Raw genomic sequence first — 26,109 nt, 5'->3', positions numbered from 1 at the left:
ATTCCAAATTCCATGTTCTCACCTTCCCTTTCCACCCAAGGGGTGGTACTATGAACTTTTGGATGTCATATACAACGCACCCTGGCAAGTGTCAAAAGGAACCCAAACGCCAAACCTAATTTCCAGACATGCAGCCAGTAGTTAAATTGAAGACCAGATACCAACATCAAATACAACCTTCTCAGCAGCTGTTTCTGTAGCTAACATACTGTACCTAACACAAACAAGTTCCACTGAAATCCCCCACCCCTTTTACTCAAATGCAGCCATAGAAGAGTGTCTCTGAGCCCGGTAACCTGAACCTTCCCTGTGTATTTCCTTACGTCTTCATGGAGAACTAGATCTGACATCAGTTACTGCTGTCCTTGGCATACAGCTTTATGTCAGTTATATCCTTTCCTCACACCAAAACAGAGTTAGTGACTGGAATGGTGCTGCATCTTCCTCCCTCTCCCCAGAGCCAATTCCTTAAAACACAGAGTGGCTTTTATTTTTGAACTCTCAGCTGTGAGCAAACCTCGTCTAGATACTACCAGCTTTTCATTACTAAAACATTAGGGCTGCTAAATCTTCAGTTCTTTGTTAAAAGTGTAGCCTTTTCTTGTTTATCAGATGTGCTAACAAAAACATTCAGATCACTGCAGAAGGCAAAAGCAACATTATGGAGAGGGAAAAGAGACCTTCTCTTCCCAATGGGAATTTTCCAGACAGCCACATTTTGAAGACTGAAAGTACAAAGCATTTTATTAGCATGTGATGCACAAGCCAGTCTTTTCTAAAGTGGAAATGTTTGTGCTGTGCAAGTGTCTGGCGTGCTTTCATAGCGCATGGAGTTCTGGTATTTCATAGGGTTTCTGGTTTAGACAGCTTAGGTGCAGGGTTTTTCCCAATTTTTTTAAATTAGGAAATTTAGTTACGTGTATTTCGTGCTGGTGATTAAGTATGGATTATTTCTTGCATATCCTAGGTGCCATCATTACTGTTACTTTTTGACACCCGTATAAACAGAGATATTCTGCTTAGAGCCCTGGCGCTTGCAGCAAACTTGAAAAAGAACGTGGACAATGAAGATGGCACCGTGATTCAAGACCAATACAGTGAAGATTCAATTTTCTTTACACTCTGCAGGGACTCTACCCAATTTGCTCAGAAACTGGCATCTTTATTGCATCACCCTGATACAGAAGTGAAAGAGCAAGTTGTGAGGATATTAACACAATAGTGATTTACCATCAGAAACGGACTGACTTGATGAAAATATCTAATCTTAAGAATGCTATGCTAAAAAAAAAAGAAAAAATACTGACTACTACCATATTACTGGGCACAAATCAGTTACTATGAAAGAGAATACATTGTATCTCATAACAGATTTTTTTTAATGAGCAATGTAAAAGCATGGCTTAATTTGTATTGAGGAATGACTGTATAGCTGGTACAGAAAGGGGAGAGGAAGAGTTTAAAACAAAAAACTTTCAAACATACAATGGACATTTTAAATGGATGAGTAGAGTCTATTGAAATATTCTTCTCAATGTCAAAGAATTTGTCACTTTAAAGGTGTTGAATAAATATCTTCATGGAATGGTGCATTGAAGATTTAGGAATTAGAGATCACACATTTACATTTTATTTATCTTCTATCTATTAAATGGGTGCAACCAAATCTTAGAAAATATTAAATAAAACCAATACTAAATTATCATTGGCTTCTTACAGAAGTGGCATTTTCAAATAAAGCCGCACATTAAAGTAAATCAGCCTATGTTTTTTTCACCTTACCTGCACAGAATATATTCTAAAAGTACATTCTTGTATGTTTAGTACATCCATTCCATTTAACCACACTGCAGTGCAGTTAACCACAACTGTGCAAGGTCTCCACACTTGAAAAAAAGACATTTTTAAAAATATTTTGAGTCAGATATTATCCTTAAGTGCAATTCAACATCCTCCTCTTTATAAGAGTCTACACGAGCAGTATCAGACACACTTTTACAAAAGCTTCGTCTTCTGTAGCAGCTCTTGAGCCTGCTTTCCTCAGAGAGTTTAGTCCCTTTTCTCTACAGCTGGAGTGTCATCAGAATAATCTTTCTGAGCAGTTAGCCCCCATAAAGTTTTCATCATTAATGCAGCGTTAATTGGAAGTGGAATACATGTAAACATCATTGTAAAAGAACCCGCAGGAAGTTTCATTGATGAACATAAATCACACTAGGAAACACCTTTTATGCTAAAATGAGACTAAGACTTCCTGAACACTGCATCATAAAGTAAAAAGTGTCAGACGCAAAGGCTGGAAAACAAGTTTTCCACCTTGTACCATTTTCAAGAAACATGCATTACCTGAACTGTTACCTGAGGCTTCCTCTTCCTAAGTTAATACTGCCAATCTGCTCTTAATAACACTCTTGTCTCTTTCCATAATTCAAGAGCAATTTTAGTTATTCTTCAGTAGGCAAATTGGCAAATAGCTAAAACTGCAAAAAAGACTCGACCTTGAAAATACAAGGTAGCTAAGCTCTGATCAATACAGGGGTAAAGCTACATGTATCCAATTTATCTACATAGGTAATTTTAACTCCTCAGGAATACAATTAAGGCAGAAATAGAACTTGGCATGATTCCCAGTCAGAACCCTGTCAACCTCAGCAGCGACAGTGATCTTCCCTTTCTCCTTCCCACTGCTCCAAAAATACTGCTTATTTTGTAATAAGCAAATTGCATTACAATCCCTTAGTGCTTTGCCACTTTTCGTAGATTTAGTTTTTTTTCTGCTTCTGTACTTAACAAAGAAAAATAAAGACTAGGTCAGATATTAAGAATTTATGGATCTCACACCTTTCTCTTCTGACACGAACTTAAAACTAGCCTGTTCTAGGTATATCTGATATATATGTATATACACGTACACCCACACCCCACCTACATAGGTATATATATGTTTTCTCAGCAATGGAGTCATTTAGACATTCTTCTCTGTGTTCTCCAACCTAAAACCAAGTTTTTCAGACATCATCTTTTTGATGATCAAAGTTGATCTCTTATGCTTTGCTTTGACAGCTGACACAAACAAGTGACCTTTGTCCCATTTTCTAAAAACACATGAAAACTTGTTATAATCTTGTCTTCTTTTCTGGTCTAGAAGGACCTATTTTTAAATGCTTTCTTTATAGAACAATTCTATTAAGTCCTTTTGACACCATGCAAGACTCCCCAAAGTGCCTTCACACGTGTGTCTAGTTTTTTCGTCCCGCACCACGTACCCTAGGTGGAATCTTATCAGCACAAAGCAAAGCATAAGTCACCGTTACACACGCAAGTGGTGTGTATTAATAGATCCAACACAAAACATAAGTCATTACTGATATCTAGTCTCTTGCCCTTGCTAGTCAGCACTTCTCTGCTATGCGGCTGCTTATCTAGGTATGCCGTATTTTAGTTTCATTGCTTCTTTCCAAAGTACAGAATTTTACAGAACAGTCTATTGATTATTTTGAAAACTCTAAAAAAAACCAAAAAAAACCCTTTAATTTTAACCACACTCTCAAAACATCCTGCAGCTCAGTGTCCTCCACAATATTATGAACATGTTATATGCATTATATTACCCAAATTATTACTGGTGCTACTGTGTAAATGTGAGGCCCAACAGAGACTTCATCTGAAATACCCTCCCCAAATCAACACTGAGTGACTGAAAGTGGTTTTAAACCAGTTCTGAAAACGGTCTGCTGAATACACCTAGACCACACTAGAATTACCTTTTCAAATAAAGAAATATAGATTTTGTCAAATGAATCCCACTAAAGGAATATAAGCTACTTCTTACATGTAAATGTAATCCTCTGTTCCAGAACCTTTCCTCTATGTGAGCTTGGAGTAACTGATCTTTGCCTCCCTGTGCTGTTCATTGTTGGCATGAAGATCTGTAAGACTTCAAGGATTTCATGATATAATTTTTTTAAAGATAGCTGTCAGCAGTTGATACATTTCTTCAGTTTGTTCCTAGCATGAAATCTCATTAACTGGTTTTAACTAGTTGCCAGAAGCTCATATCTTGAAATTGCAAGGAAATAACTTGTTGGTTTTTATTTATCTTCATAGAGTATGAGCATAAAATATAATGCACAGTAAAAAGAAAACAATGCACATATCCCACAGACAAAAGCAAATCATGAACAAAAAAATTATTTGCCAACAAATTATGAAGAAGAATATCAACCCATTTTATTGGCAACAATAAGCTTTAATTCTGTAAATTAGCATCGCAATTTGATACAGATGCATTCAGCCAAGTTTTACAATACTAAACAATGTTGTCATCTCTCATTCAATTTTAAAATTACAGGGAAACTATAAGAAAAAATAGCGCAGCCCTTGCTTAAGTTTTTTCACTTAAAAAAAAAAGAAAAAAGTACTTAGTAATAGGCTGAGTGAATGCAAAGACAAGCGCCATTACGGGATTCTTCTATTTCATGTACTGCATTTGACAAGAAAGTTATTGTAGACACATTCGGACCTAACTTAAAAATATTGACAAAACAATGAAAGTGTGCAGATACTCTGTCCAGCAGTAAGTTTTACACGTTAATGATGCAATATTAAATTATCTCTCTCTTTAAAAGGCACATTTCTTTAGATCATTGTAAAATTCAGCTTTTGTGGTTCGTCAATATATGAAAATGTTGAAGCACTCAGTAAAATAATTATTTTACTTTTCTTTAACAACAGGGCAAGATGGTATTTGTCCACCCAACAAAACATACAGTGAAGCTGTCAAAGTACAGGGCATAACCTTAAGATTAATGACTGACAAGTGGGAAATTATATTCTTAAAATGACGCATTCAACCATTAATTCTAAGACTGTGTCCTGTGCTGAGGTTATTATTGCTGCTGCAGGTAAGATAAATCACCTTTTTTTTTTTTTTTAAATACTCTTCATCAGTAGATGTAAGAGTTGAAATTGCAAGTTATTCCCAGACAATTCTTTATATACCAACCAGTTTTTAGGTCACCTCTTGAAATCTATAAACAATGTAGCTGGTAAAATTTATCATGAAATAGGTATGCAGGTTTTAGTTCTGAAGCTGACAAATCTGGCAACTAGAAATCCAATTCACTTCAAAAAATCTACTTTGTAAGTACAACATAATACTTATAAGATTAACTGCTAGTTCAAATCAAACAGGGCGTACAAGGAGCTGTTCCTGTTTCATTATTCAAACCCATCATTTGTACTCAAGTCTCGTGATTCTCCATGGTTTAAGACAAAGAAGTCATCTTTTTTCAAGCCGTATCTTTCAAGAGCTTCATTCAGTTTAACTGGAGGATCCAAGTAATACTGGAAAAATGAGAATAATATGAAGGAAAAGATACCACTGCAGCGTTTGGAGGCAGGGGGAAGGAGGTGAAATGAATATCAACTGCTCTAAACAAGAAATGGTTTACTTTATAAACATTATTTTAAAGGGAAAGGGAGGGATATATTTGTCATATTAAAATGTTTGGTTTCATTTTCAGTTTTAAACAGTAAGAACGCTGATTTACACCTATAAAGTAACTAGCAAAGCACAACCTTTCACCCAAAAGTCAGTCTTCCGTATATGGAACTAAATCTCTGGGCAGCAGGAACAGGGTGATTCCTTCTTGCCGGCGCAGCAAAAGCAGAGCTAGAGGGGCAGCAGGTGCCTCTTGCTCTCCTTGAGCAAAACTTGGTTGTCAGTGGTACAGTTTGACAACCAGAACCATTCCAGTGAGGTCCCACCCCAATCACTGGATTATATTTGTTACATTTCAGAAAAGGCATAATCAGGGAAAAATCATGCATTTTTTTGTACTTCTAAATGCATGTGCATTTGTACCATGGGCACCACTGACTGGAAGCATTGTGGATAAAAAGTGTTATATCCAAGTTAAAGAAAACTTGATGTTATCAGGTGAACAAAGCTACGGCATCAGGAATGAGTTATAAGATAAAGTGGTGCAAGTGATGCAAAGGCAAAGTTAAAAACCAGCTACCAGACAAGGCCTATCAAAGCAGATGCAGACACCCCCTTTCAGTGCATTTTTACTCACTGAAGGTACTTGGGTGGCCTCTTTTTAGAACTGAGGCAGGGGCTAAAAACATTAAAAAAACACCCCAGAAACCCAGCATGACTCAGTTTTTCATTTTGCTAGTATCTAACTATGAACCAACTATACTATTCAGTTCAATTACTAGACAGACGTAATTAATAAACGCTGCATAGACCTACAGGTCTGCAATTCTTACCGTCACCAAGTGATGGACTGCTGAGTTTACTTTTATTATTACATGCGTCCCTCCCACCTTTCATGTTCCTCAGCTTTCAGATACCACAAATCCTCACGTTTGTTCCAACCACTCTGTGCTTTCAAATTAATCTGAGCCGTGGAAATATTTTATGTAACCGTTTATGGAAAGCATTGTTTTTAGCTGCAGTGTATATAGTAACAATTCTTCACTCATACAAACATATATGTACATGTACAGATACATAGGTTAAACTGCAAGAGCAAAGCTTCATTAACAACTGCATACTCAGGAAATCTAAACTCATGTATAGGGTTGAAATTTACCTCATTTGCTAAAGCAAAGGTCCCCCAGTGAACTGCTACAGACTTCTTTGCTTGAACATCAATATGGATTCTTACTGCTTCTTCAGGATCCACATGCTGGTACTTCATAAACCACCTACCAAAACATAAAGCACATTTTTCTGTGTCACCTAATTCAGTGCCAGATTTCTTCTTTACTTTCATTGGGTAAGCTGCAAAGAATCTAAATGAGTAAAAAAATACACTCGCCTAATAAAAAAAATTACCGAGTGTGTGTTTGAACACACAGACAACCCAAAATTAACAAGTAGGAATATACCAACGTATCTACAAAACAGCAGTTGATGTATTTCACTCCCCTTTTCAAACATTCTTTTTTCTCATCTATACTTTTAATAGTATAAGGACACATTACTGGTGCCTTGAGGCATTAAGGCCACAGATTTAAATCCAACTCTGAAAAAATTCTGTGCTAGAAGCACACACCAAAAAGTGTGTGCTTCAGAACATAGCCTAAGGGAACGGTGGTAAAGCAGAAGAGAACCTGGCAATTCTTGAAAGATACCAGATTTTTACCACATTAACTGTGATTCCTATCTCACTTTCCCAGCCTACACATGCTTTGCTTCCAGCAAAATTATGTAAGCATTATCATCTAAAAAGTTTAGATACCCTGTTATAAGTAGGATACAAATGTCTAAACACAAACAGATCTTTCACACTCTATAAAGGATTAATCTCCATTTCCAGGTAAATTGCAAAACAGTGTAAACAAGCAAGAGAAAAATGCAGCAAACTGCATGCTTCTAACTGGCTTGGATTCAGTGATGCTATTTCAGAAAAAGAGCCACAAAGTAATTCCAGATATTTACTCAACATTTTTCATGGAAGAAAATCAGCTGATTTATCCCTTGCTCTGCTTAAGACTGAAGAAGAAACTCTCCGGGAATACCACACATACACAGGCAATCATCCTAAACATTTCAGCTCCATCTTCTGACAGCCTGCTTTTTTTTTTCCCCTCTCCTTTCCTGTCATTCAGCAAGCTCCTTTGGCCTCAGCAATTTCCTTCTTTTGCATCCATAGTCTATTACATATTCTTAATAACGTACACCTACACTTTTCATTTCTGGGTTTATTTTTTTTGGCATCGGTATATCATTTATGTATTTTGATTCAACTTGGATTTTCATACCTTGGCTCATAAGCTCCAATAGGGATGGCAGCGAGATCAAAAGGTCCAAACCTTTTACCTATCTGTTCAAAAGCAACACAATATCCAGTATCTCCTGCAAAGAAAAACCTATTCCAAGGTCCCAAGACAGACCAGCTGCCCCAAAGAACCTTGTTATCATCTGTCGCAGTCCTTTTGCACCAGTGTTGAGAAGGGGTGAAGACAAAAGTTACCGCATCATGACCAGGGACGCAGTTCTCTTCCCACCAGTCCAGTTCAATCACGTTCTCGCAACCACATCTCTGCATCCAGTCCAAGAGCCCTAAAGGCACAAACCACCGCAGCTCACTCCCAAAGCGTTGATTTAAACTCGTTACAGTGTTGTAGTCCAAATGATCGTAATGGGTGTGGCTGATCACAACTGCATCTATTTTGGGGAGCTGCTGTACTGTGCAAGGAGGTCCTCGGAAGCGCTTGGGACCCATCAGCTGAGTAGGGGAAGCTCGCTGGCTGAAGATTGGGTCAGTAAGGAATATGAGTTCATCCATTTCCACCATAACTGAGGCATGTCCCAACCACGTGACTCGCATTCCTGTTCCTGTCTTCCCAGCAAGCTCCGGCTTTTGAATAAAGTATGGTTTTAACACTGGAAGCTCTTTATCAAGTTCCTAGCAAAAAAAAAGAACACAAGATGCATGAGAGATTTCAAAATACTTGGCTATGGAACAAAAACTGCATACAAGGTACAAATCATTACAGTCAAGACTTGTGTTTTGTTTATATTTTTAAGCAACCAGAGAACTGCAACACAAAACAGATGCCTTTTTAATCACCATTTCTCAGCTACTTTCATCTTAGGTTTTTGTAATGTTTTGATTTCTCTGTCAGGACAGTCGGGAGTATCTCATCAGGCAAGATGATCTACTAATAAATAAGAGTCTGAAAGTGTTGCAGTGGAAGTTCTGCAAGGTACTAACAGAGTCCTGGGGACGGCTTTGCAATCAATTGGCTTTCCCTATGCGGAAAATAATACATTGTGTGTGCGTGTGTGTATACACACACAAGTTTACTGTAATAAATGCTCAAGTTTAGCCTGTGCAACTAAATGATGCATCTCCCAAGCCCTAGCACAAATAAGGCACAAACCCACAGATGAAAGAGAATACCATGTTCCCAACAGCACTCCAGAAAGGCTCTGTTCTATCAGCCTTTAGCAGAACCCTCTCTCTCTCACTCTCCATTACATAGAGCAGCAGCACATGGAGGTTAACCTCACTTGACTAATGTTAGCTTTTACAATTCTCTCTTCCCATCCTACCAGTAATTCAGTGAACACTCATAAAACACAAACTAAAACTCAGATTCTCATTTTAAGACAGACCTTAAGGCACTGAGCTATGATTCTCGTGTTTTATTGAAGCCTTTGAGATAATTAAATTTTCATTATTACTGAATAAATCACAATACAGACATCCCTGGATGTTCAGGATGAAGTCTGACTGAAATCAACCTAAATCCATACTCCTGTGTAACAAAGTTATGCAAATCTTCCCTCACCTCCCCTCTTGTTCCAGCATGAATACTTATGCAGTCCTCACTCAAGTCTGACAGGTCAGAGAACTGATCGAGCTGAACATTACTCCAGACAAGGAAAATAAGATAGCTTTCAGCTCAACCAGCTTCCAAATTTGTCTCCACATGTAGCCATAAGAGTGCTACTGTGGACACAAAGGAGGCCATGGCTGTACCTTCTCTATCAAAACTCAATATCCAAGCACTGTGCATCCTCTCAGTTTGAACAGAAGTTGTATTCTTCACTGCAGTTTGGTTAAGATGCTTACGCAGAAGGTTTATTTGTCATCAATAAGAGTTTTCCCATTAAAAAAAAAAAACCAAAACCAACAAAACCACAAACCAACCAAACAAAAAGTCTTCTCAGAGTTCCTGACCATATTTCTCCAGCTCTGTCGCAGTGGGACGAAGGCTCTTCTCCTACACAGTTCTGCTCTGAACTCCTCATACCACTAGAGAAAAAATTTCCTGTGTTAGGCAGCTTCTACAGACTCCTGACAGTCTGCTCTCCCTGGTAATCACTGATGTCCAGCAGTTCTGGTTCCTAGTTAAGTTCTCCCTGTCATGGTTGCTGCTCTCATTCTCTTGGTCTAGGACAGGTACTTAGCGCTATCAGCGAGCTAATGTACAGCTAACCTCCTGCTCCCTTAAAAGCCCAGCTGATGCTGTGACAGTTTATGAGTCTAGGATTTCCCTTGCTAAACAGTCCTGACAGATTCAAAGTTACTTTCTCCACAATATTTTATTGATTTGCAGGGCATATGTTATGAAAAAACAAACACCCCCCCTCCTGCAATTCTACTGTAAGTAATAAAATATTCATGAAATTGCTTTTTTCTGAGAGCTAATGGACAAGACGTGCACTGGAAAAGCTTCATTACTGTCTTCAGGAATGAGAACTAGGCAACCTTCCATAAAGCTGAATATAGGATTAGTACAATACCGTCACTTAATTCATTCAAGAATAAACAAAGTATGAGTATTAGACTGAGACAAACTCCTGCTCCTCCAAGAAAGAACTCTTCCTACCTCTATTTCATTCTAAATACACGAGAACAACACTGGCAGGAGAAATCAGAACCAGAGAGCGTTATATTGTGACACTTCAGTTAAAAAAAGAGTGGAAGATCCACAAAACTGACATAATACTCAAAAATATAAATGAGAACAACCCACCAAAATATACATGGTTAAATTGACAAATCAGATTATATCAAGGAAATTTAAACTCAGACATGGAATTTAATAATTAATTGTCATAATGCAATTTAGGTCAGTAAGCACTTTTTTTATGGAAAACGTTCTTATTAAGCATTTTTTTTAAGACAGACTACAACTTACTCTGGGAACTCTAAATGAATCCACTTTATTGTTGCTGGCATTTGACACAAACTAGTTTTTTAAATTAGCATCATGTCATATTAACAAGCAATACTAAATGGATTAAGACCTGGTGACCAGAGGTGAACAATGAGTTCTTAACTGGAACTTAAACATATTGTACTAGTTTTGTATAGAATACAGTTATTTTTCTTCCTACTAGCGATATGGTGCCATGTTTTGGACTTGTGACCGAAACAGACTGATGTTTTAGCTTAGGCAGTGTCAAAACCAGTAGGCTGGGGGTGCATGAGAAACTGGGAGGGGACTCAGCCAGGACAGCTGACCCAAACAGACCAAAGGGATATCCCACACCGTATGATGTCATGCTCATCATATAAAGTTGGAGGAAGGAGGAGGAAGGGAGTACATTCGGAGTTGTGGCATTTTGTCTTCCCAAGTAACTGTTATGTGTGATGGAGCCCAGCCACCTCCAGGAAAACAGAACACCTGCCTGCCAATGCAAAATAGCGAATGAATTCCTTGTTTTGCTTTGCTTGTGCATGTGGGTTTCGTGTTATCTATTAAACTGTCTTCATCTCAACCCACGAGTTTTCTCACTTTTACCCTTGTGATTCTCTCCTCATCCCACAGTGGGGGAGTGAGCTGTGTGGGGCTTAGCTGCTCACCGGGATAAAGCTACAACACATCTGCCCTACTAAAGGCTTTACAGGGGTGTGACTAGGACAAACACCACATATTAAGTATTTCGAACAGTAAATTTAAAGGTAGAACTAATCACTATAATAGGCATTTGTAAAGGACACACAGATAGGAAGCTTGATAAATAAAGAGTAACACAGCTCAAACAACTGGCTTCCTCATCTATTTAAATGAAATTCTGGGAACAAAAAGTTAAAATAAAGCAAGAGCACGAAGGCAGTGTAATTTGGAAAGCACTGACTCTGTACAAGAGCTACAGGTTTGTCATACACAGGCCTAATCAATGATGAGATGAGAGGATGAAATCAGAAATCAGGCATTTTGTTGTGCTACTGTAGTAAAAACACAAAGGGAAGTACCTAAATAAATTACTTCTCAGTGCATGTGGTTTATGTTTGGGGTTGTTTGGATTTTTTTTAGTATTTTACAGAAATATACTAAAATCCCCACAATTACCTTTTAAAGCAATAAGGACTCGTTATTCAGCTCACAAGGTTTCAAACTAAAACACCAGTTCTGCTGGCTTCAATATTAAATCCTTAAAACTCATAAAACAGGATAAAACAACATGAACAAAACACATAATCTTATAGAACTTTTAACCTGTACATCTCGTTCTCTGACAGACTAACCAGAAACATATTCATACTACAGGAATTATACCAGATTTTTGAAATACAGCATTAAAGTCAAATCCGCTACCAACAGAAGCAAAATCTGCCTTATACTGTTTTATCTCCATCACTGGAGTAACAAAAAAACCTACTCCTGCTGTGCCCCTTCCCCCTCTCATGTTCTTCTTTCCTTCCTAATGCAAAACAAGAAGAAGCACATGAGGGCTTTGGTAAGACTAGCTAATTAGCTTAGGATTTTTGGTGCTTAGTGCACACTGGAATACCACTGGATTTTACAGAAACGACAACGACCTAAACTGTTGATCAAACAAAAAGATACTCTGACAGCACTGAAAAGAAGTTATTATTATAGCCTGCAATGATAATACAAAAAGCGTGTGCATTCTGGATAATGATACAGGCTTGTTGCAAAGGCATGATTATAATACATATAGCTTTTACACAGTGAAGTACATATTCTGGATAATATTATTTTTTTTACATATGCAAAGCACTTGATACAGATAAACTGGACCTGCCCAGCACAGCAGGGTATCACTAGGCACACTCGTTGTGGAAACTGAAGTAGGAGTCTGGTCAAAGGATGTGCTATCTAGCAGTGCTAAATAAACATGGAGCCCTTAATATAAGTTTTAAACAAGTTCAGAAGTGCTTTCATGTCAATCTAGGTGTGGAGCAAACATAAGTGGAACAAGCACTGAAATGGCTGAGGGCTCAAGAATTGCCTTTCACTGATCCCTCTCTAGGTTTTTCTATTTCTGCTTTACTCCACTGAGTTCCTGAATAATTGGTGGCACTTAATTAAAAAAGATTATATGCAAAGCAATAATATAAGTCCAAAATGAATGCCAGCTGGGTCAGAGATACAGCTTTACAACTGGTACAGCATAGATTCCTTTGTAATCATCCTTTGTTGCAGGGATAATCTGTAAATTAAAGGGAAGTGGTGCAGTTCTCCACTGCCATCAGAGTGCTGTATATTCTGCACTCTGTAACACACCTTAGCATTGCCTATTAGATACGACAGTCACTAACTGGGTTTCTGACTGGCGGTGGCAAGATAGGAAACCTATTGCACACATACGGAATAGGGCAGCGGTCAAAAGCAACTGATAGCGCCAAGGCGTGAATTTTAGTCAAACGTGGCCAAAGTATCACAGTGCAGCACACTGCCTGGGAGGCTGAATGCACAGAGGCGCTACTGCAAGGTGCAGATAATGTCTAGAAGCAAGACACCGAATTTGAAACAGTAAATTGTTGGAAGGGATCTCAAGATTGAAATATTCTTTTTCCCTCTTTCTGAAGTAAAATTATTATTACTATAGAACAATGACCGCCAAAATTATTTCTCCCTTAAACATGATTTGCACCACATATCCTTAAAGAAATGTCCAAGACTCTGACCATCATGTGTTAATAAGTAACTTTGCTTTCCTGTCCATAAAGCTGATCAAATTCCTTCCTTCACAGGTAATTCACATAAGATAACAATGAAAAGTGCAAGCTCCTCGCTAAATACCGTGAGATTTATGGCTTATGTATGCCTTATTGGCTTCTTAAAAGCACTATTAACATCTATCTGTTCAAAAATGCTTTCCCTGGTTGTGCACCCTTCAGCACAGCTTTTCCGAAGTGCAGTCAGCACATTAGAAAATACACTGAGAAGTAATCCTAACTGTCAACATTGCAGCCATTTTATGACTTGTAGCCACAAAGAGAACCCATGGCTTGCCAGTATCGAGGAAAAGAAGCTTCACTCAGAGGTTGCTTCCCCTGCCTCCGTCTCTATATACAGTATCTGACAGAAGCAACACACCAAGAACAAATAATGGGGTTTCCCAGTAAACTGGCACTGTACCTTTAGTATTTCAGTGCAAATACTCGCTCGGGTTAGTTTTAGCATATGCAATTTTATCTCCTGGTGTACTGAAACAGAAAAACATAGATTTGCAAACACTTCCATAAATAAATGACAGCAACTATTTATTAAATTTAAATGAAAAAGATGTAACGTATGTAGTAAATGGCAGTCTGGGGGAAAAAAATGGCAAAATTTTTGAAATGAGATATGCCACAGCTATTTCATGCAATACAAATAACATGACAAGGCAACGCCTATTAAAAAGGAAAGCGAATAACTACTTTATGCCTGAGCTAGGAGGCTGTTTTTATTGGTTTTGTAAATATAAACCCAGCTGAATAAATCAAAGGATGTGGAACAAAACAGAAAGAAGGAAAAAAATTAAAGAGGCAGAAATTATCATCCTACCTTTTGAAAAGAATAAAGTGATAATAAAATCAGAAAAATAACACTTTAAAAAGTCTACAAAAGATGCCTAATAAGTATTAGAAACTGTCCTGTTTAGAGTGGGGGTAAAAGAAGTCTAAATCAAGAACAGAAAACATGCAAGTATTTACCTGCTTTGAACACGGCACATTGCTGTTATTTTTTTCCATGAGGGACCATTTCAAAACATTTGGAAAGGTTGGAGATTTCCATGTTGGCCAAGGGTTGACAAATCTCCCATCTTTGCCTCTCTTTGATTTAGTTACATCCTCTTCTAACCTGTAGTCCAGCCTGAAGCTTTTCCTGGAGGTCCTGGAAGAATCGCTGCCTCTGGAGCCTCGACCTGAATTCTGACGTTTCCTCACCACTTCTTTAGGGTACTGGTTACATGCAGTCAAAGATTGCTCGTCATCCATTTTCTTATCCATATCTTTTTGAGAAGAACTAAAATACATTTTAAATTAATCAATCTTTTCTTGGACTAACATCGGCATTCATAAGACAGTGTCCTCACACATTACAAACAAGCCAGCCCTTCTCATTTTATGACCTACTGTATTTTTTCCTCAACAAAATATGCTTTTAAAGCAGTTACTGTTACACAAAAGACTTTAAAAACATGCTGTGGCAAGTAGACATGAGCTCTCTTTGTAGTTCAGGCAGAATTTTACTCCCCGGTATGCGCCGCTTCAGATACTAAGACCATTATCTACCAACTGCAGAGTATGGGGGAAGGGTTCCTTAATTTACATTTTGCAAGAATAGTCAGTTCCCGCTGAATCTTATGACATTTAGTGCCCGATGCAATACGATCCTGTAAAGCTGTCCAAGAAACACTGCAACTATGCCATACCTTCAGATTTGCCTATATAGTGACATTGTTTATAGTAAGAGCAGCCACCTCACGAGACAATAACACTTTATTTCCACCAGCAGATACATGCAGAAAAGTCAGAACACGAAAAACATTTGGTCCTATTTCCTATTTTGTCCAGAATGAAGGAAAAGCTTATTGTAATAACAGTAAAAGTAACTGTTTCAAATACAATATTGGTACACATTTAACTGAACTGACTAGTAAGAGGCCTGGAACACCTCAAATAAATCATGGCTGCAACGTCTCCTCTTAATTCCAGCATGAAATACAAAGAAGCGAGAAAATAATTGAGAAAAGCTTTTCTATAAAGTCACAATTCCTTGAAAATTGCAAACTCAGTAGTCAGAGTCTCTTATTCCAAACCACACGCCAGTATTGCCGAGTTTAGGAACACGGAATCCTAATGATCTCACTGTACCCAAGGCAGAAAAAGCCAAATATCTCAATTTTATTTTAGAAGTTGCTGAAGTGATTCAGTCGAAGTTAAATGCTTCAGTTTCTGTACTTACTTTCAGCGCTTTGTTTGAAGCTAAACATACTGTTCTAACAGCTTTTCTTTAACAAATAGGTTGCTATTTTAAAGATTACACAACTTTCTGGTACTAAGAAAGTCTACCTGATAAAAACTAGAAGATGATCGGTAATTAATAGACAGCATGACATGCTGCCTGGCTGCAGGAATAATTTTTAATAATAAATTATGAAGTGTGCCCTGTGGAAAACTCTCCACCACATGTTTTAGTGTATCTAATGTTTCATTAACTCCGATATTCAAGCTTTAGCTGTATGCTCATATGAGAAGCCCTAGGCTGATGTACCAGCGCCAGTCCACTCAAACAAGATTTTCAGAGAAAGAACTGAAGTCCACAGTTTTCTTAGAAATTTATTCCTAAATGAGGTATTCTCTAAGCAGCTGGGCATGCATAACTCACTGTGCTCCTCATAAGTTCATAATCACAGGAAAAAAAAAATACACTGCCACTGCAGCATTACAGCTCAGATTTTTGCACACATAAGAAGTGTTATCAAATTTAACCCAAATGCATTTACTGGTGATGCTCTAACTTTGAATGCCAGGCCTGTCCCTGCTATTTCAGCAGCAAACAGCAAGGGTAGCATCAGCTGCACAGATAGGACAGTTGATAAATACTGTGAATTTTTCTTAACAAAATAAACATTATTTTGCCATGTGGTAGAGGGAAAATACTAAAACATCAAAATTAACTTCTGATAAAGAAGCATGAACATTCAGAGAACACTGCTGATAGATTTTTTTCATAGATAGGACCTTTGATCATAATCCTGTTTTAATGTAATTGCTTTGCACTCCAGTTTCCCTGTGCTTTTCCTGAAACCACTCCATTTATTTATTTTCTATTTAGTGATAAGATACTGCATCTGCCTCACAATTCTTATTTAACTGTTGATACTCCTAGCCTTTTTTCTCTATTCCACTAAACATTTACTGGAATCAGCCTTCCACGAAACAACCACCCAACTCGCTCTATGCCATTTTAAGCTGACATAAAGGGTAACAGAAAGAATCAGTGTCACAAAAAGGCAAACAGAATAGTCCCAAAATTGTAATGGATATTTTAACTGTTACTTTAACGTAAGCATGGGGTTGTTTTGCCATTCCTCAAAGAGCATTTTCAATGCCAAGTCAGCTTATTAATTTAGCAAAGCACGCAGACACAGCATAAAACATCTGCTCTTCTAGAAAGCATTATGAAAACAAATCACAAAACTTTAATCAGATAGATACTTAATACCAGGAAATTCTTCTGTTAACATCTCTGATTTTTAAATATATATAACTACCATAATTATTGTTCCTACAAGACATTTTGTATTAGAAACCGAAGTGCCTAAGGTTCTATTTTCAAGCTTCTGATTATCTATTCATTCATCTCTAAAATAGGTGAATTCTACTTTTCTTAAATTTTCATATAAACCTTTGATCTTATTCTGAAAGTAACAAACCTCTGGGGGAAGCAGAGATCATCTATGCTCATTAAACAAAGACAATGCCAAAGCATTTAAGGCACTGCAGGTATCTGTCTGCCAACATATTTTCCACATGATGCACATACATTACTTTCATTAGTATTCCATAAGCAACTGAAGTGATAAAAGAACTCAGTGCTCACTGAATACTTTAAACCCTTTTACATGCATTAAAAAAGGGACACATTTACAAACAATTAACTGACAAAGTATTCCCAATGAACTGTAGATTCCTTTGAAGTATCAGTCTTGTCAGTTTCCTTCTGTTTCATTTAAACTGGTAAAACATATCTTAGAATATTCATGGAAAAAACAGTAAAAGAAATCTAATTTTTCTTATTAAAAAAGGATAAACGATAACTTCTTGAAAGCCAGCAATCATTAGCTTAAAATATAACTCAACCAGTTATTATTCCAAGAAGATTCTTACCCTTTTACAAAACAAGCCTCTACAGACGAGGCGATTTGGCAGATATATTTTAAATACTAGAAAATACCCAACCAGAAATGAGCCAGTTGTTAATCCAGCTTTCCTGAATTCTTCACCAAGAATAATTTGGCCCTTGAGAAATAAACTGAAGCACTGGATCGCCAGGCAAATCATGAGTCATAGAGACACCAAAATCAAACTGGAATGGAGTTGTCTTCACTTGGGATGGAGAAGGGGGAGGGGTCATGTCCTTGGTGAGCATTTGGTACTGTAAGGTTCCACAAGAAATCTATTTTCCACACTTTTAAACAAAGAGGAAGAGTATTATTCTACTTAAAAGCATTAAACTACTTTCTTAATAAATGGAACCCATCCTTCAGAATGAGGTGACTTACCCCCAAACATGGGCAAGTGGATTGCCACCACTGGTAAGAGGGGCTCAGGCAAGCCACAAGGCAAACACCCCTCTCCCTGCTCAGAGATGCTTTACTGCTTCAGCTGAATTCAGAGAAGGAAATGGACCAAGACGCACAAACTACTAAAGGAGACCATTAGGCATGACAAACCCACCAGGTCTGACGGCACTCTAGACAGAAGGAAAGAACATCACTGATTAATAGGATGAAACCTAACATGAATCGAAACACAGAGCTCACATAACTGGTTTTCCAGCACCAAATACTAAGGGGGCCCTAGTAACTCACAAAGCAAGAGAGAAGCTGTAGATCAGACAGGAGATGGCATGGAACATCCATGTCTTAAGTGCCAGCAAACAGGCTTACTCTTGTAAACGAGTCTTCGGACAACAGGTTTAGGCTCAGTTGTTTATTTTAGCATTGCTTATATAATTGGAGACAAATATTTTCAATTTCACTCTTCTGTTTATTTAGGAACATAATTAAAAGTTTAGTCAAACATTTTAATACTTTCTCCTTCTGTTCCAAAAGAAAGTTGGAAACAGGATACAGTAATGCTACAAGGAGCACTGTGACATTGATTTTTTCTTTTTAAATGGTCCTTTAAACACTGCAGAACTTCAAGCCAAATTATTTTATTTGAAGAAGAAATGCATTGACATAAAATCTACTATGTGATTCTTCACCTTTTCCACACAGCCTCCTCTCAGACCCACTACTCCATAACCGGAATGGATGTAGTTCCCCCTACTAAGCACACAGACATGCACAGTCATGCTACTAACCACGAAGTCTGCCAGGACGGATTTATCCTTTTCTATAAAGAAATGTGGTCCATATTTAACAAATGCATAAGCCAGAAAGTTTAGGAGTTACTCTGAACCTCTGATTTATTGGAACCCAACAACATCCACAAAACTTTACACATACCTTGCAAACATTCCATAGCTTTCCAAACATCCTTAACTTTCCCCATTTTTGAAGCAATAAGTTTGGTTCATTTCTAATTGCTGTCTCTCATTAAAGGCTGTATCCCAAACTGGGCTACGCTACACGTCACCTAAAAGGGACAGCTCACAATTCCTTGCACACTTGCACTGTAGCTTTACCAAAGCAAGAATCTGAGCTTTCTGCTAGCCATGTGCTGCTACATAACTCAGAGTTTTCTTTCAACACACATATTTTCTTAAGCACACTGTTTGACTTGGAACTAAAAAAAAAAAAAAAAATTTCAGCTAAAAGCTAAGGTATTTACAAATGCTAGGAAGCATAAAAGTCATTTTTTGAAGAAAAGGCTCCCACACACTCAACTATCAAAAGACTGCCAGTTAGGTTTTGGCTGTGCTTTTATTTTTCCTTTAGGTCTGAAATTGTCTGCTATAATTAATGAGCAGTTTGAGACTGGAAAATTCTGAATGCATTTAAACTTTTATTGTACGGTAATTCGGGCTGCTCATCATACCACTGCAGACTTATCAAAGCAAGAACTATATATGGCTACACAACCCAATTTTCTTTCACTATACATATATTTTTGTGACCGCAACAGTAGTTGCAACAGCAACTATTCCTTGCTCTTGGCCTTAGGATTTCACAAAAGGAAGATCTCTCAAGGTTGCAATTAGGTGATGTATAAACACTTCTGTTGTTTGAGAATTGCCATTAAAAGTTGTGAGGAAGAAAAAGCAGTGCAGAACTTTACATTCAAATTATCTGATATTTTAACAGCCAGCTTGGGATTCTGTGTGACTTCCCATGTCCATATTTTCCAAACATCAACAAAGCAAGAAATCCATGCTAGCACAGCCTTCTTTCTTTCTTGAACACACTCACTTCATAGCACAGCTATAGGCTGCCAGCCCAGTCCTCTGTTTTCCACAAATGCATAAGTATCCTGACTTTACAGTCATCTTGTGTGCTGTTCAAGAGAGATGCGCAACTGAGTTGATAACAGGCACAGATGTAGCTCTCTTCATAAACAATCTCAGAGAATTAGGATGCGTTCTGTGCCATTCTTATCTAGTTTTCAGCATCAACATTAAAATCAAGTTTTATTTAGACATGACAGAGAAAAAAGAATTAGTTACAAATAAAACAAATGTGAAGCATCTACACACAGTCGTCTGTTGTTAGGTGTATTCTTATAACAGCTATATTACTTCCGCAGCCATCACTACGTGTGCCCTCACCGCTGCCTGCATGTGCCAAAACAAACATTTGTGTCCACATGGTGAATTAGTTTAAGAAACTGATCTAGCTGATAGTCACTTCTTACCTTCCCATCCCCTACAGAAGCACTTAAATCTCACCTGCACCACTGTGTAACCATGCAAGTGTTTATACCAACAAACTAGCTGGGACAGGGAAGGGCAAGAACAGGGATATATTGTTGTAAACAAAACCTGCTTTTACCAGTGCTGCTATAAAAAAAGTAATTCATTAAATACCCTCCATTTAGAATTCACTCCGTGTAGCTCAGTTACATACACGACCAAGTTAGGTTCAACAATTCCCCCTTCCCTTAAAATACTTCATTTTCCATCTATTCCTTATCCAAGGTTTCACATCTAGTACTGATGCTGCTTCAGCTCTCCAGCTGCCTTCTCCGAGAGTGATGTTTCAGATTACAACCAAGCAAATTTCATAGCTACCTACTACCCAAATGGCAGCCCACTCCCACCAGTACACATGCTGATCACTCATTAGGGGAACTAAAACAACAGAAAGCTATTCACAGCCATTAGGTGTTCCTATCAGCTATACCCTTATATGCCTCTTGATACAAATGTGAATAGGCTGTAGAGTCAGGTTCATCAGTAGTACCTGGAGCCACCTATTCTTCAGCCCTGGGTTAAATATGGTCAGCTATAGGCATGGTATCAACTGCATAAAGATGCCTCTTCCTGGAACTGGAACAATACACAACTATTTTCCTTTTTGTTTCCAGGTGCTCCAGCTGATTGTCCCTGTCCAATATGAGCAGTTCGCAGTCCCCAACCACGTTATGTAATTGTACTTAATATTACAGTTTTCTGTTACATGCACATCCTGTTTAGGTTATGATCCCTGACATGACATAGGGGCCACGCGTATTACAGAGATGAAAGACCCAGCAGCCAATTTCTTTATCCATACAGGGCTATTTAAATAAGTTATTGCCCTCCCTACTCTCATTTTTTACTGCAGTCTTGAATCAAAGTATCCAGAACTTGGCATGTCTCTATCATATTTAAAACAGCAGCTTAGACTGTTGTTATGATTACACACAAAAGCAATGTAATCCTGTGCTATTGCTGAAGCAGTCAGCAAAGGAAAGCAGGAGTCAGTTTTCCCTGCACCAAAACCAAAAGTGCTTTACTTTGCTCTTCCTAAATAACTAGCTTCATATGACTCCTTAATGTATAGGGAAGAATGCTGGAAACACAGGAGCTGGAAAGTTCTCTTACCTGCTCTGCAGGACTCGGGCTGACAACACACAATGCAAGGGTTGTGCATTACAGCTGTGTCGTGGTACACAAGACAATAGCTACATCATGAATCAAATGCAGAAAATTTTTAAAATCAACAGAAAAAATAAGAGAAAATAGCACATGCAGACAGCTGAGCAGATAAACCATGGACTCCCAGCATCAACAAGCTCTCTGGACATCCCTTCACACCTGTACAGAATTTCAATAAAGCTCTTCCAAAAGAGCAAACATAAAACTTGTATCAACTCAGCTACATAACCTGGACCCCGACTTTAGTGTTCTGGCACCAGCTCCACTCTTGTAAGCATTTATGCAAATATGTAGTTCATCAGTTTCAGTTCATCTATTGATGTGACTACGGTTAACAATAGATGTAAATCTTCCCAGGATGGGGCTTACTGTTAGCAAAAACAACCACACTTCTCAGGTTAGCATTTATAAACACACTCCCATGGGTTAACAGCCTATGCAGCTTCAGTTTAGTATTTTATTATGTAGTGTTGAAGCTGTCAGCGCAGGTTTTTCTTAGCTAAAATGAAGTTTAAAATATTACAAACTTGCACTCCACCCTGAGGGTAAAGGTTTCCCGTTTAACTTCTTATGTCAATTAGATATGAGTAAAAATAAATACGACTACACACAATGAAACTAAGGCTCCTCTTGAACACAGTATGGTAGAAATCAGATTTACTTGGTAGCACGTGGCCACAGAGGCAAGGTAAGAACCGTTTTCATAAGAGTGGACAGAAATCATGTTAAAACCTTGGTCCATAGGATCCACATGGCAAAGCAGTATCTGAAGCAGTTCATTTATGGTCAGCTCTGACACATTTATGTCTGCAGCTGTGCAATTGCGATCTCCACCACATTTACTAAGCCTTTTAATTTTCATTTTCCTTTTCTCTTTGTGCCAGAAAGGAACAAACTCCTATGCAAACTTCCTCTAGACTCACACTGAGGTTAATCCTTTAGAACCTTATGAAACCTCAGTTGTCCAGGAAGTGCAGCAACGCCCAAGCACTAAACTAGTTTTTATTTTTAAGTAAATACACAGTCATACAGTTTTGTTTATATATGTATTTAAATGCTTGTCTATTTATTCCCTCTCTTCAGTTTGAAGTCCAAGCACATGACCCAATGTTGTATCTCTGCAATATAAAAGTATTTCCCTAAATTATTTCTAAATCTACTTAGATTTCAACAGAAGCTCAACTTTTTCTTGTCCCAGTAACAGTCTCTCTCTCCTTCTGTCTGGGTATGTATGTATACAAACCCCACAATATATAGAGTATATGGATTTTATAGAACTATTTGTAACATTTAACCTCAAACGTACTGAAACCTAAACAATTTCCCAAACAGTTAAAATAAGGAAAATACAAGTTTTTCATTGCTGAAAAATACGTTTTTCTGGAATGCAATTGTTCAAAGGTTCTTTCATGTGAGTTAAGCCAGAAGGCCAGACACCTTTCCAAATATAAAAGTTTTGAATCTCCAAAACTTCATACCAGAAAGCATATATGACGCAGCACCCCTATGGTTCTTTAATTGCAACACAGCCATTAAAAACAATTAGAAGTGGTAGAACACCAGACACAGCAAAACATAAACACCCAAGGAAACTGGAAATGTCACAACATGCTAACATTTTTCATTACAATCCTTTTTCCTGTATTTAACCAGCCTTCTACTCTATTCCTGCCAGTCTAGATTTTGATATCTCTTCATGTACTTTAAATGAAAAGCAAAGTGCTTTAGTTATGTTTTTTGCTGATTAAAGAGTCAAAGCGCATTTCCAACACAAATGTCAGCCATCTAGTAATTTTTGAGGCACCATTCTAAATATGTAGGTGTTTTAAGGAGACACGGTGATTCATTTAAACACACCTAAACAGACATGCATAAACAACTTGTTATTGTCACAATCTCATTACCAGAAATGGCTGAACCTTCTTGAAACTCTCTCCTAAAAACCAGTTCATAGCATGGGAGATTTCCACCTAAATAACTGAAATAATTTCCAAATGTTATAAGCAATAAAAAGTGAAATCTCATCATTAGCCTTACTCTGCAGACAGCAGCACTACCACCTCCAACCACAGTAACAGGTCTTACACAAGAAATATCTCTTGATATATATCTTGATATACATTCCTTATCACTTGTCTTCACTCACATGACATCTCAACAGACCTTGTTTTTCACAGTAGGGACGCAACGGCAGCAATGTCACTTGGTAATGCCCGATTCTCTTTGCTGAACAGCTTTGTAAGGTTTGTCTGCTTGGGTGCAGTTGTATGCTATGGAAACCCAAACCATCCATCCTTTATACAGCTGCTAAGTGCTAACATATTACAGACAAACAGTAAATAACGTGTAACTTCTTTCCTAGTTTTCCTAAGAATAATCAAAGCAAGTGCAACATCTGGTGTACAGAAAAATCCCTTTCTACTCAAAGCCTCATTTAGACATAAGATGACCAAATGATTTACCGTGGTCCTGGCTCCAAGTGTATTAGAAGTAGGATTCCTCTGACAGTGCTACCAAGCACACTGCAAGCTACGTATTTAGAGTAATTGAAAAACATTGAAGTGAGATCAGGAAGGGATTTACAGATGTGACCAAAGGAAAAATAATTTCACAGCAGGTGTTACATATATAGGCATTACTTAAAGTAGAGCATTAGCATTTTTCTCATCACAACAGACAAAACAATTGCTTTCCCACTTGCAGAAAAGATTTTAAAAGCTATTTCTAAATCGAGAATTAGACATTTTGATTCAAATCTTGAGCTTTTAAGGGCTGAGAAAACAGCAGATTTCTGCTGAGATAACTCTTCAAATCTACTTAGCTAATACAAGTGAAGAAAATAATAATAATAACATTGGATTGCTTCCTTTTTTCGGCTGTAGATCTCTCTTGATTTGGGCCAACCTGAAGACAAATTAACTCTTATTCATATTGGGACAGTTCACCTTCCTCCTCTCCGAAATGCGTCCTCTCTATCACAGCAAGTGAATCAGACTGGGCTTGCCAGTCTCCAGGTCTTCAAAATTCCCATTTTATATAATACTTCAATTTCAGATAATTTCAGGCATTTCTAAAACAAACATTGCAATAATTCTTGCATGAGTAAGATAAAAATGTTATTTCTTTTTCTTTTCCTGAAAGCCTTACCTAGACAATTATTCAGGCTTTCTACTTCATTAACTGATACATTAGCTATTATGCATTAAAGCAAGTCTTTTGCCAGAAACAGAAGCGCTTTTCCTGTCACTACCTTTGATTTTAATGTCACTTTAGTCTGTGCAGTTTGAAAAATAAAGAAGAAATATGCCAACACAAACAGCACCTTCCTTTAAAACTGAAAAACCTGCTTCTTACTCACCATTTACCAAACAGAAGATTAAGAAATCCTAAATACCACTAGAAAAAAAAACCAAAACATTTTTGCAGAAGTTTAATACAAACCTAACTGCACACCGTGCGGACAACCAGCGAATACTTTCCCTAAATCCTTACTAAGGATAATTGCCGATCATTCAGATGATTTGACTGAAGTAATTACATTAAATGACTTCGTTACTACCTCGCCCTCCGCACCCCCGTCGCAGCGCGCTGCCGATGAGCCTCTGCCCGCGCCCCCGCTCCGAGAGGAGCCTCCAGGGAGCCTCGGGACCAGGGTGCGGGTCCGCAGGCTGCTGCGGGACCTCCCCCAGCGCGTTTCACCGCCGATTCAGGGGAAACGAAAGCATCTCCGCCGGGAGCGCGAGGGGGAGGCAGGACTTCTTGCTCCGGGATTTGTTTCTCCCGGCCGTGTGACGGGATCTCCCTGTCCCAGCCGCCTCGGTCCCAGGCACCGGGCTCTGAGGGGCGGCACGGGCAGCGCCAGCCGGAACCGGGGCCAGGGTGGTACCGCCCCGCATCGGGCTGTACTGAGCGGTACCGCCCCGTATCGCACAGGGCTGCACCGGGCTACATCGCACCCTACCATACAGGGTTGTACCGGGCTGTACCGCACCGAGCTGCTTTGCACCGCATCGCGCCGGGCTGTGCCGAGGTGCACCGGGCTGCACTGTGCCGAGCTGCACCGCGCTGCATCGAGATATACCGAACTGTACCTGGCTGTACGCCTCGCACCAGGCTGGGCTGTACCGAGCTGCACCGCACCGTGCCGAGTCGTATTGGGCTGAGCTGCACCGAGTTGCACCGCACCGGGCTGCACGCCCCGCTCCTGGCTGCACCGAGCTGTACCGAACCGCACCGGGCTGCACGCCCCGCTCCGGGCTGCACCGAGCTGTACCGAACCGCACCGGGCTGCACGCCCCGCTCCGGGCTGCACCGAACCGCACGGGGCTGCACGCCCCGCTCCAGGCTGCAGCGCTGCGCTCGGGCCCCACACTCCGGCCGCAGCCGAACCCCCCGCACTCACCCGCGGGGCGAACCCCGCTGCAGCAGGTGCGCAGCACCCCTTCCCCGCCGCAGCCGCTCCGGAGCAGCCTCGCCCTCCCCCTCCGCCACCTCCTCCATGGGGCCGCTCCTCCCCCTCCGGCAGGAGCCGCGGCCCCGCAGCGCGGCCAGCAGCGCGCGGCCCCGCGCCATGGTGGCAAGATGGCG

The 26,109-nt window shown here is 39.1% G+C and overlaps 2 protein-coding genes across 5 annotated transcripts in view; one reads left to right on the top strand and one right to left on the bottom strand.

Annotated features, from left to right (window-relative positions):
• Positions 1–1,294, top strand: part of ARMC10 (armadillo repeat containing 10) — an 8,278-nt gene extending 6,984 nt beyond the window's left edge. For both annotated transcript variants that reach the window (XM_054067249.1, XM_054067259.1), the window contains exon 6: positions 968–1,294. In XM_054067249.1, coding sequence (XP_053923224.1) covers positions 968–1,222 — 255 coding nt within the window. In that variant the 3' untranslated portion in view covers positions 1,223–1,294. The remainder of the gene's footprint in view (positions 1–967) is intronic.
• NAPEPLD (N-acyl phosphatidylethanolamine phospholipase D) lies at positions 1,290–26,109 on the bottom strand. Of its 3 annotated transcripts, XM_054067236.1 has the most exons (6): positions 21,892–21,902; positions 21,469–21,548; positions 14,424–14,736; positions 7,777–8,423; positions 6,603–6,717; positions 1,290–5,346 (listed from the first exon to the last, which is right to left on the bottom strand). In XM_054067236.1, exons 3-6 carry the CDS (start codon positions 14,718–14,720, stop codon positions 5,221–5,223), a joined length of 1,185 nt encoding a protein of 394 aa, XP_053923211.1. In that variant the 5' UTR covers positions 14,721–14,736; positions 21,469–21,548; positions 21,892–21,902; the 3' UTR covers positions 1,290–5,220. The 3 variants fall into 3 exon arrangements, with proteins under 3 accessions (XP_053923211.1, XP_053923197.1, XP_053923205.1); XM_054067222.1 differs by lacking the exons at positions 21,469–21,548; positions 21,892–21,902 and adding an exon at positions 25,925–26,109; XM_054067230.1 differs by lacking the exons at positions 21,469–21,548; positions 21,892–21,902 and adding an exon at positions 18,002–18,181.

This window comes from Cuculus canorus, chromosome 1, assembly GCF_017976375.1.
Source record: "Cuculus canorus isolate bCucCan1 chromosome 1, bCucCan1.pri, whole genome shotgun sequence".
Lineage (NCBI taxonomy): Eukaryota > Metazoa > Chordata > Aves > Cuculiformes > Cuculidae > Cuculus > Cuculus canorus.
This window is presented reverse-complemented; position numbering and strand designations above follow the sequence as displayed.

Bases quoted from the DNA above. Each gene is read 5' to 3' on its own strand.
- NAPEPLD (XM_054067222.1), bottom strand. From the start codon at position 26,094: ATGGCGCGGGGCCGCGCGCTGCTGGCCGCGCTGCGGGGCCGCGGCTCC. The intron at 14,737-25,924 runs GTGAGTGCGGGG...AATGTATTTTAG, and splicing joins CAGCGGGGTTCGCCCCGCGG to TTCTTCTCAAAAAGATATGG. The intron at 6,718-7,776 runs GTATGAAAATCC...ATGTTTTGGTAG, and splicing joins ATTGGAGCTTATGAGCCAAG to GTGGTTTATGAAGTACCAGC.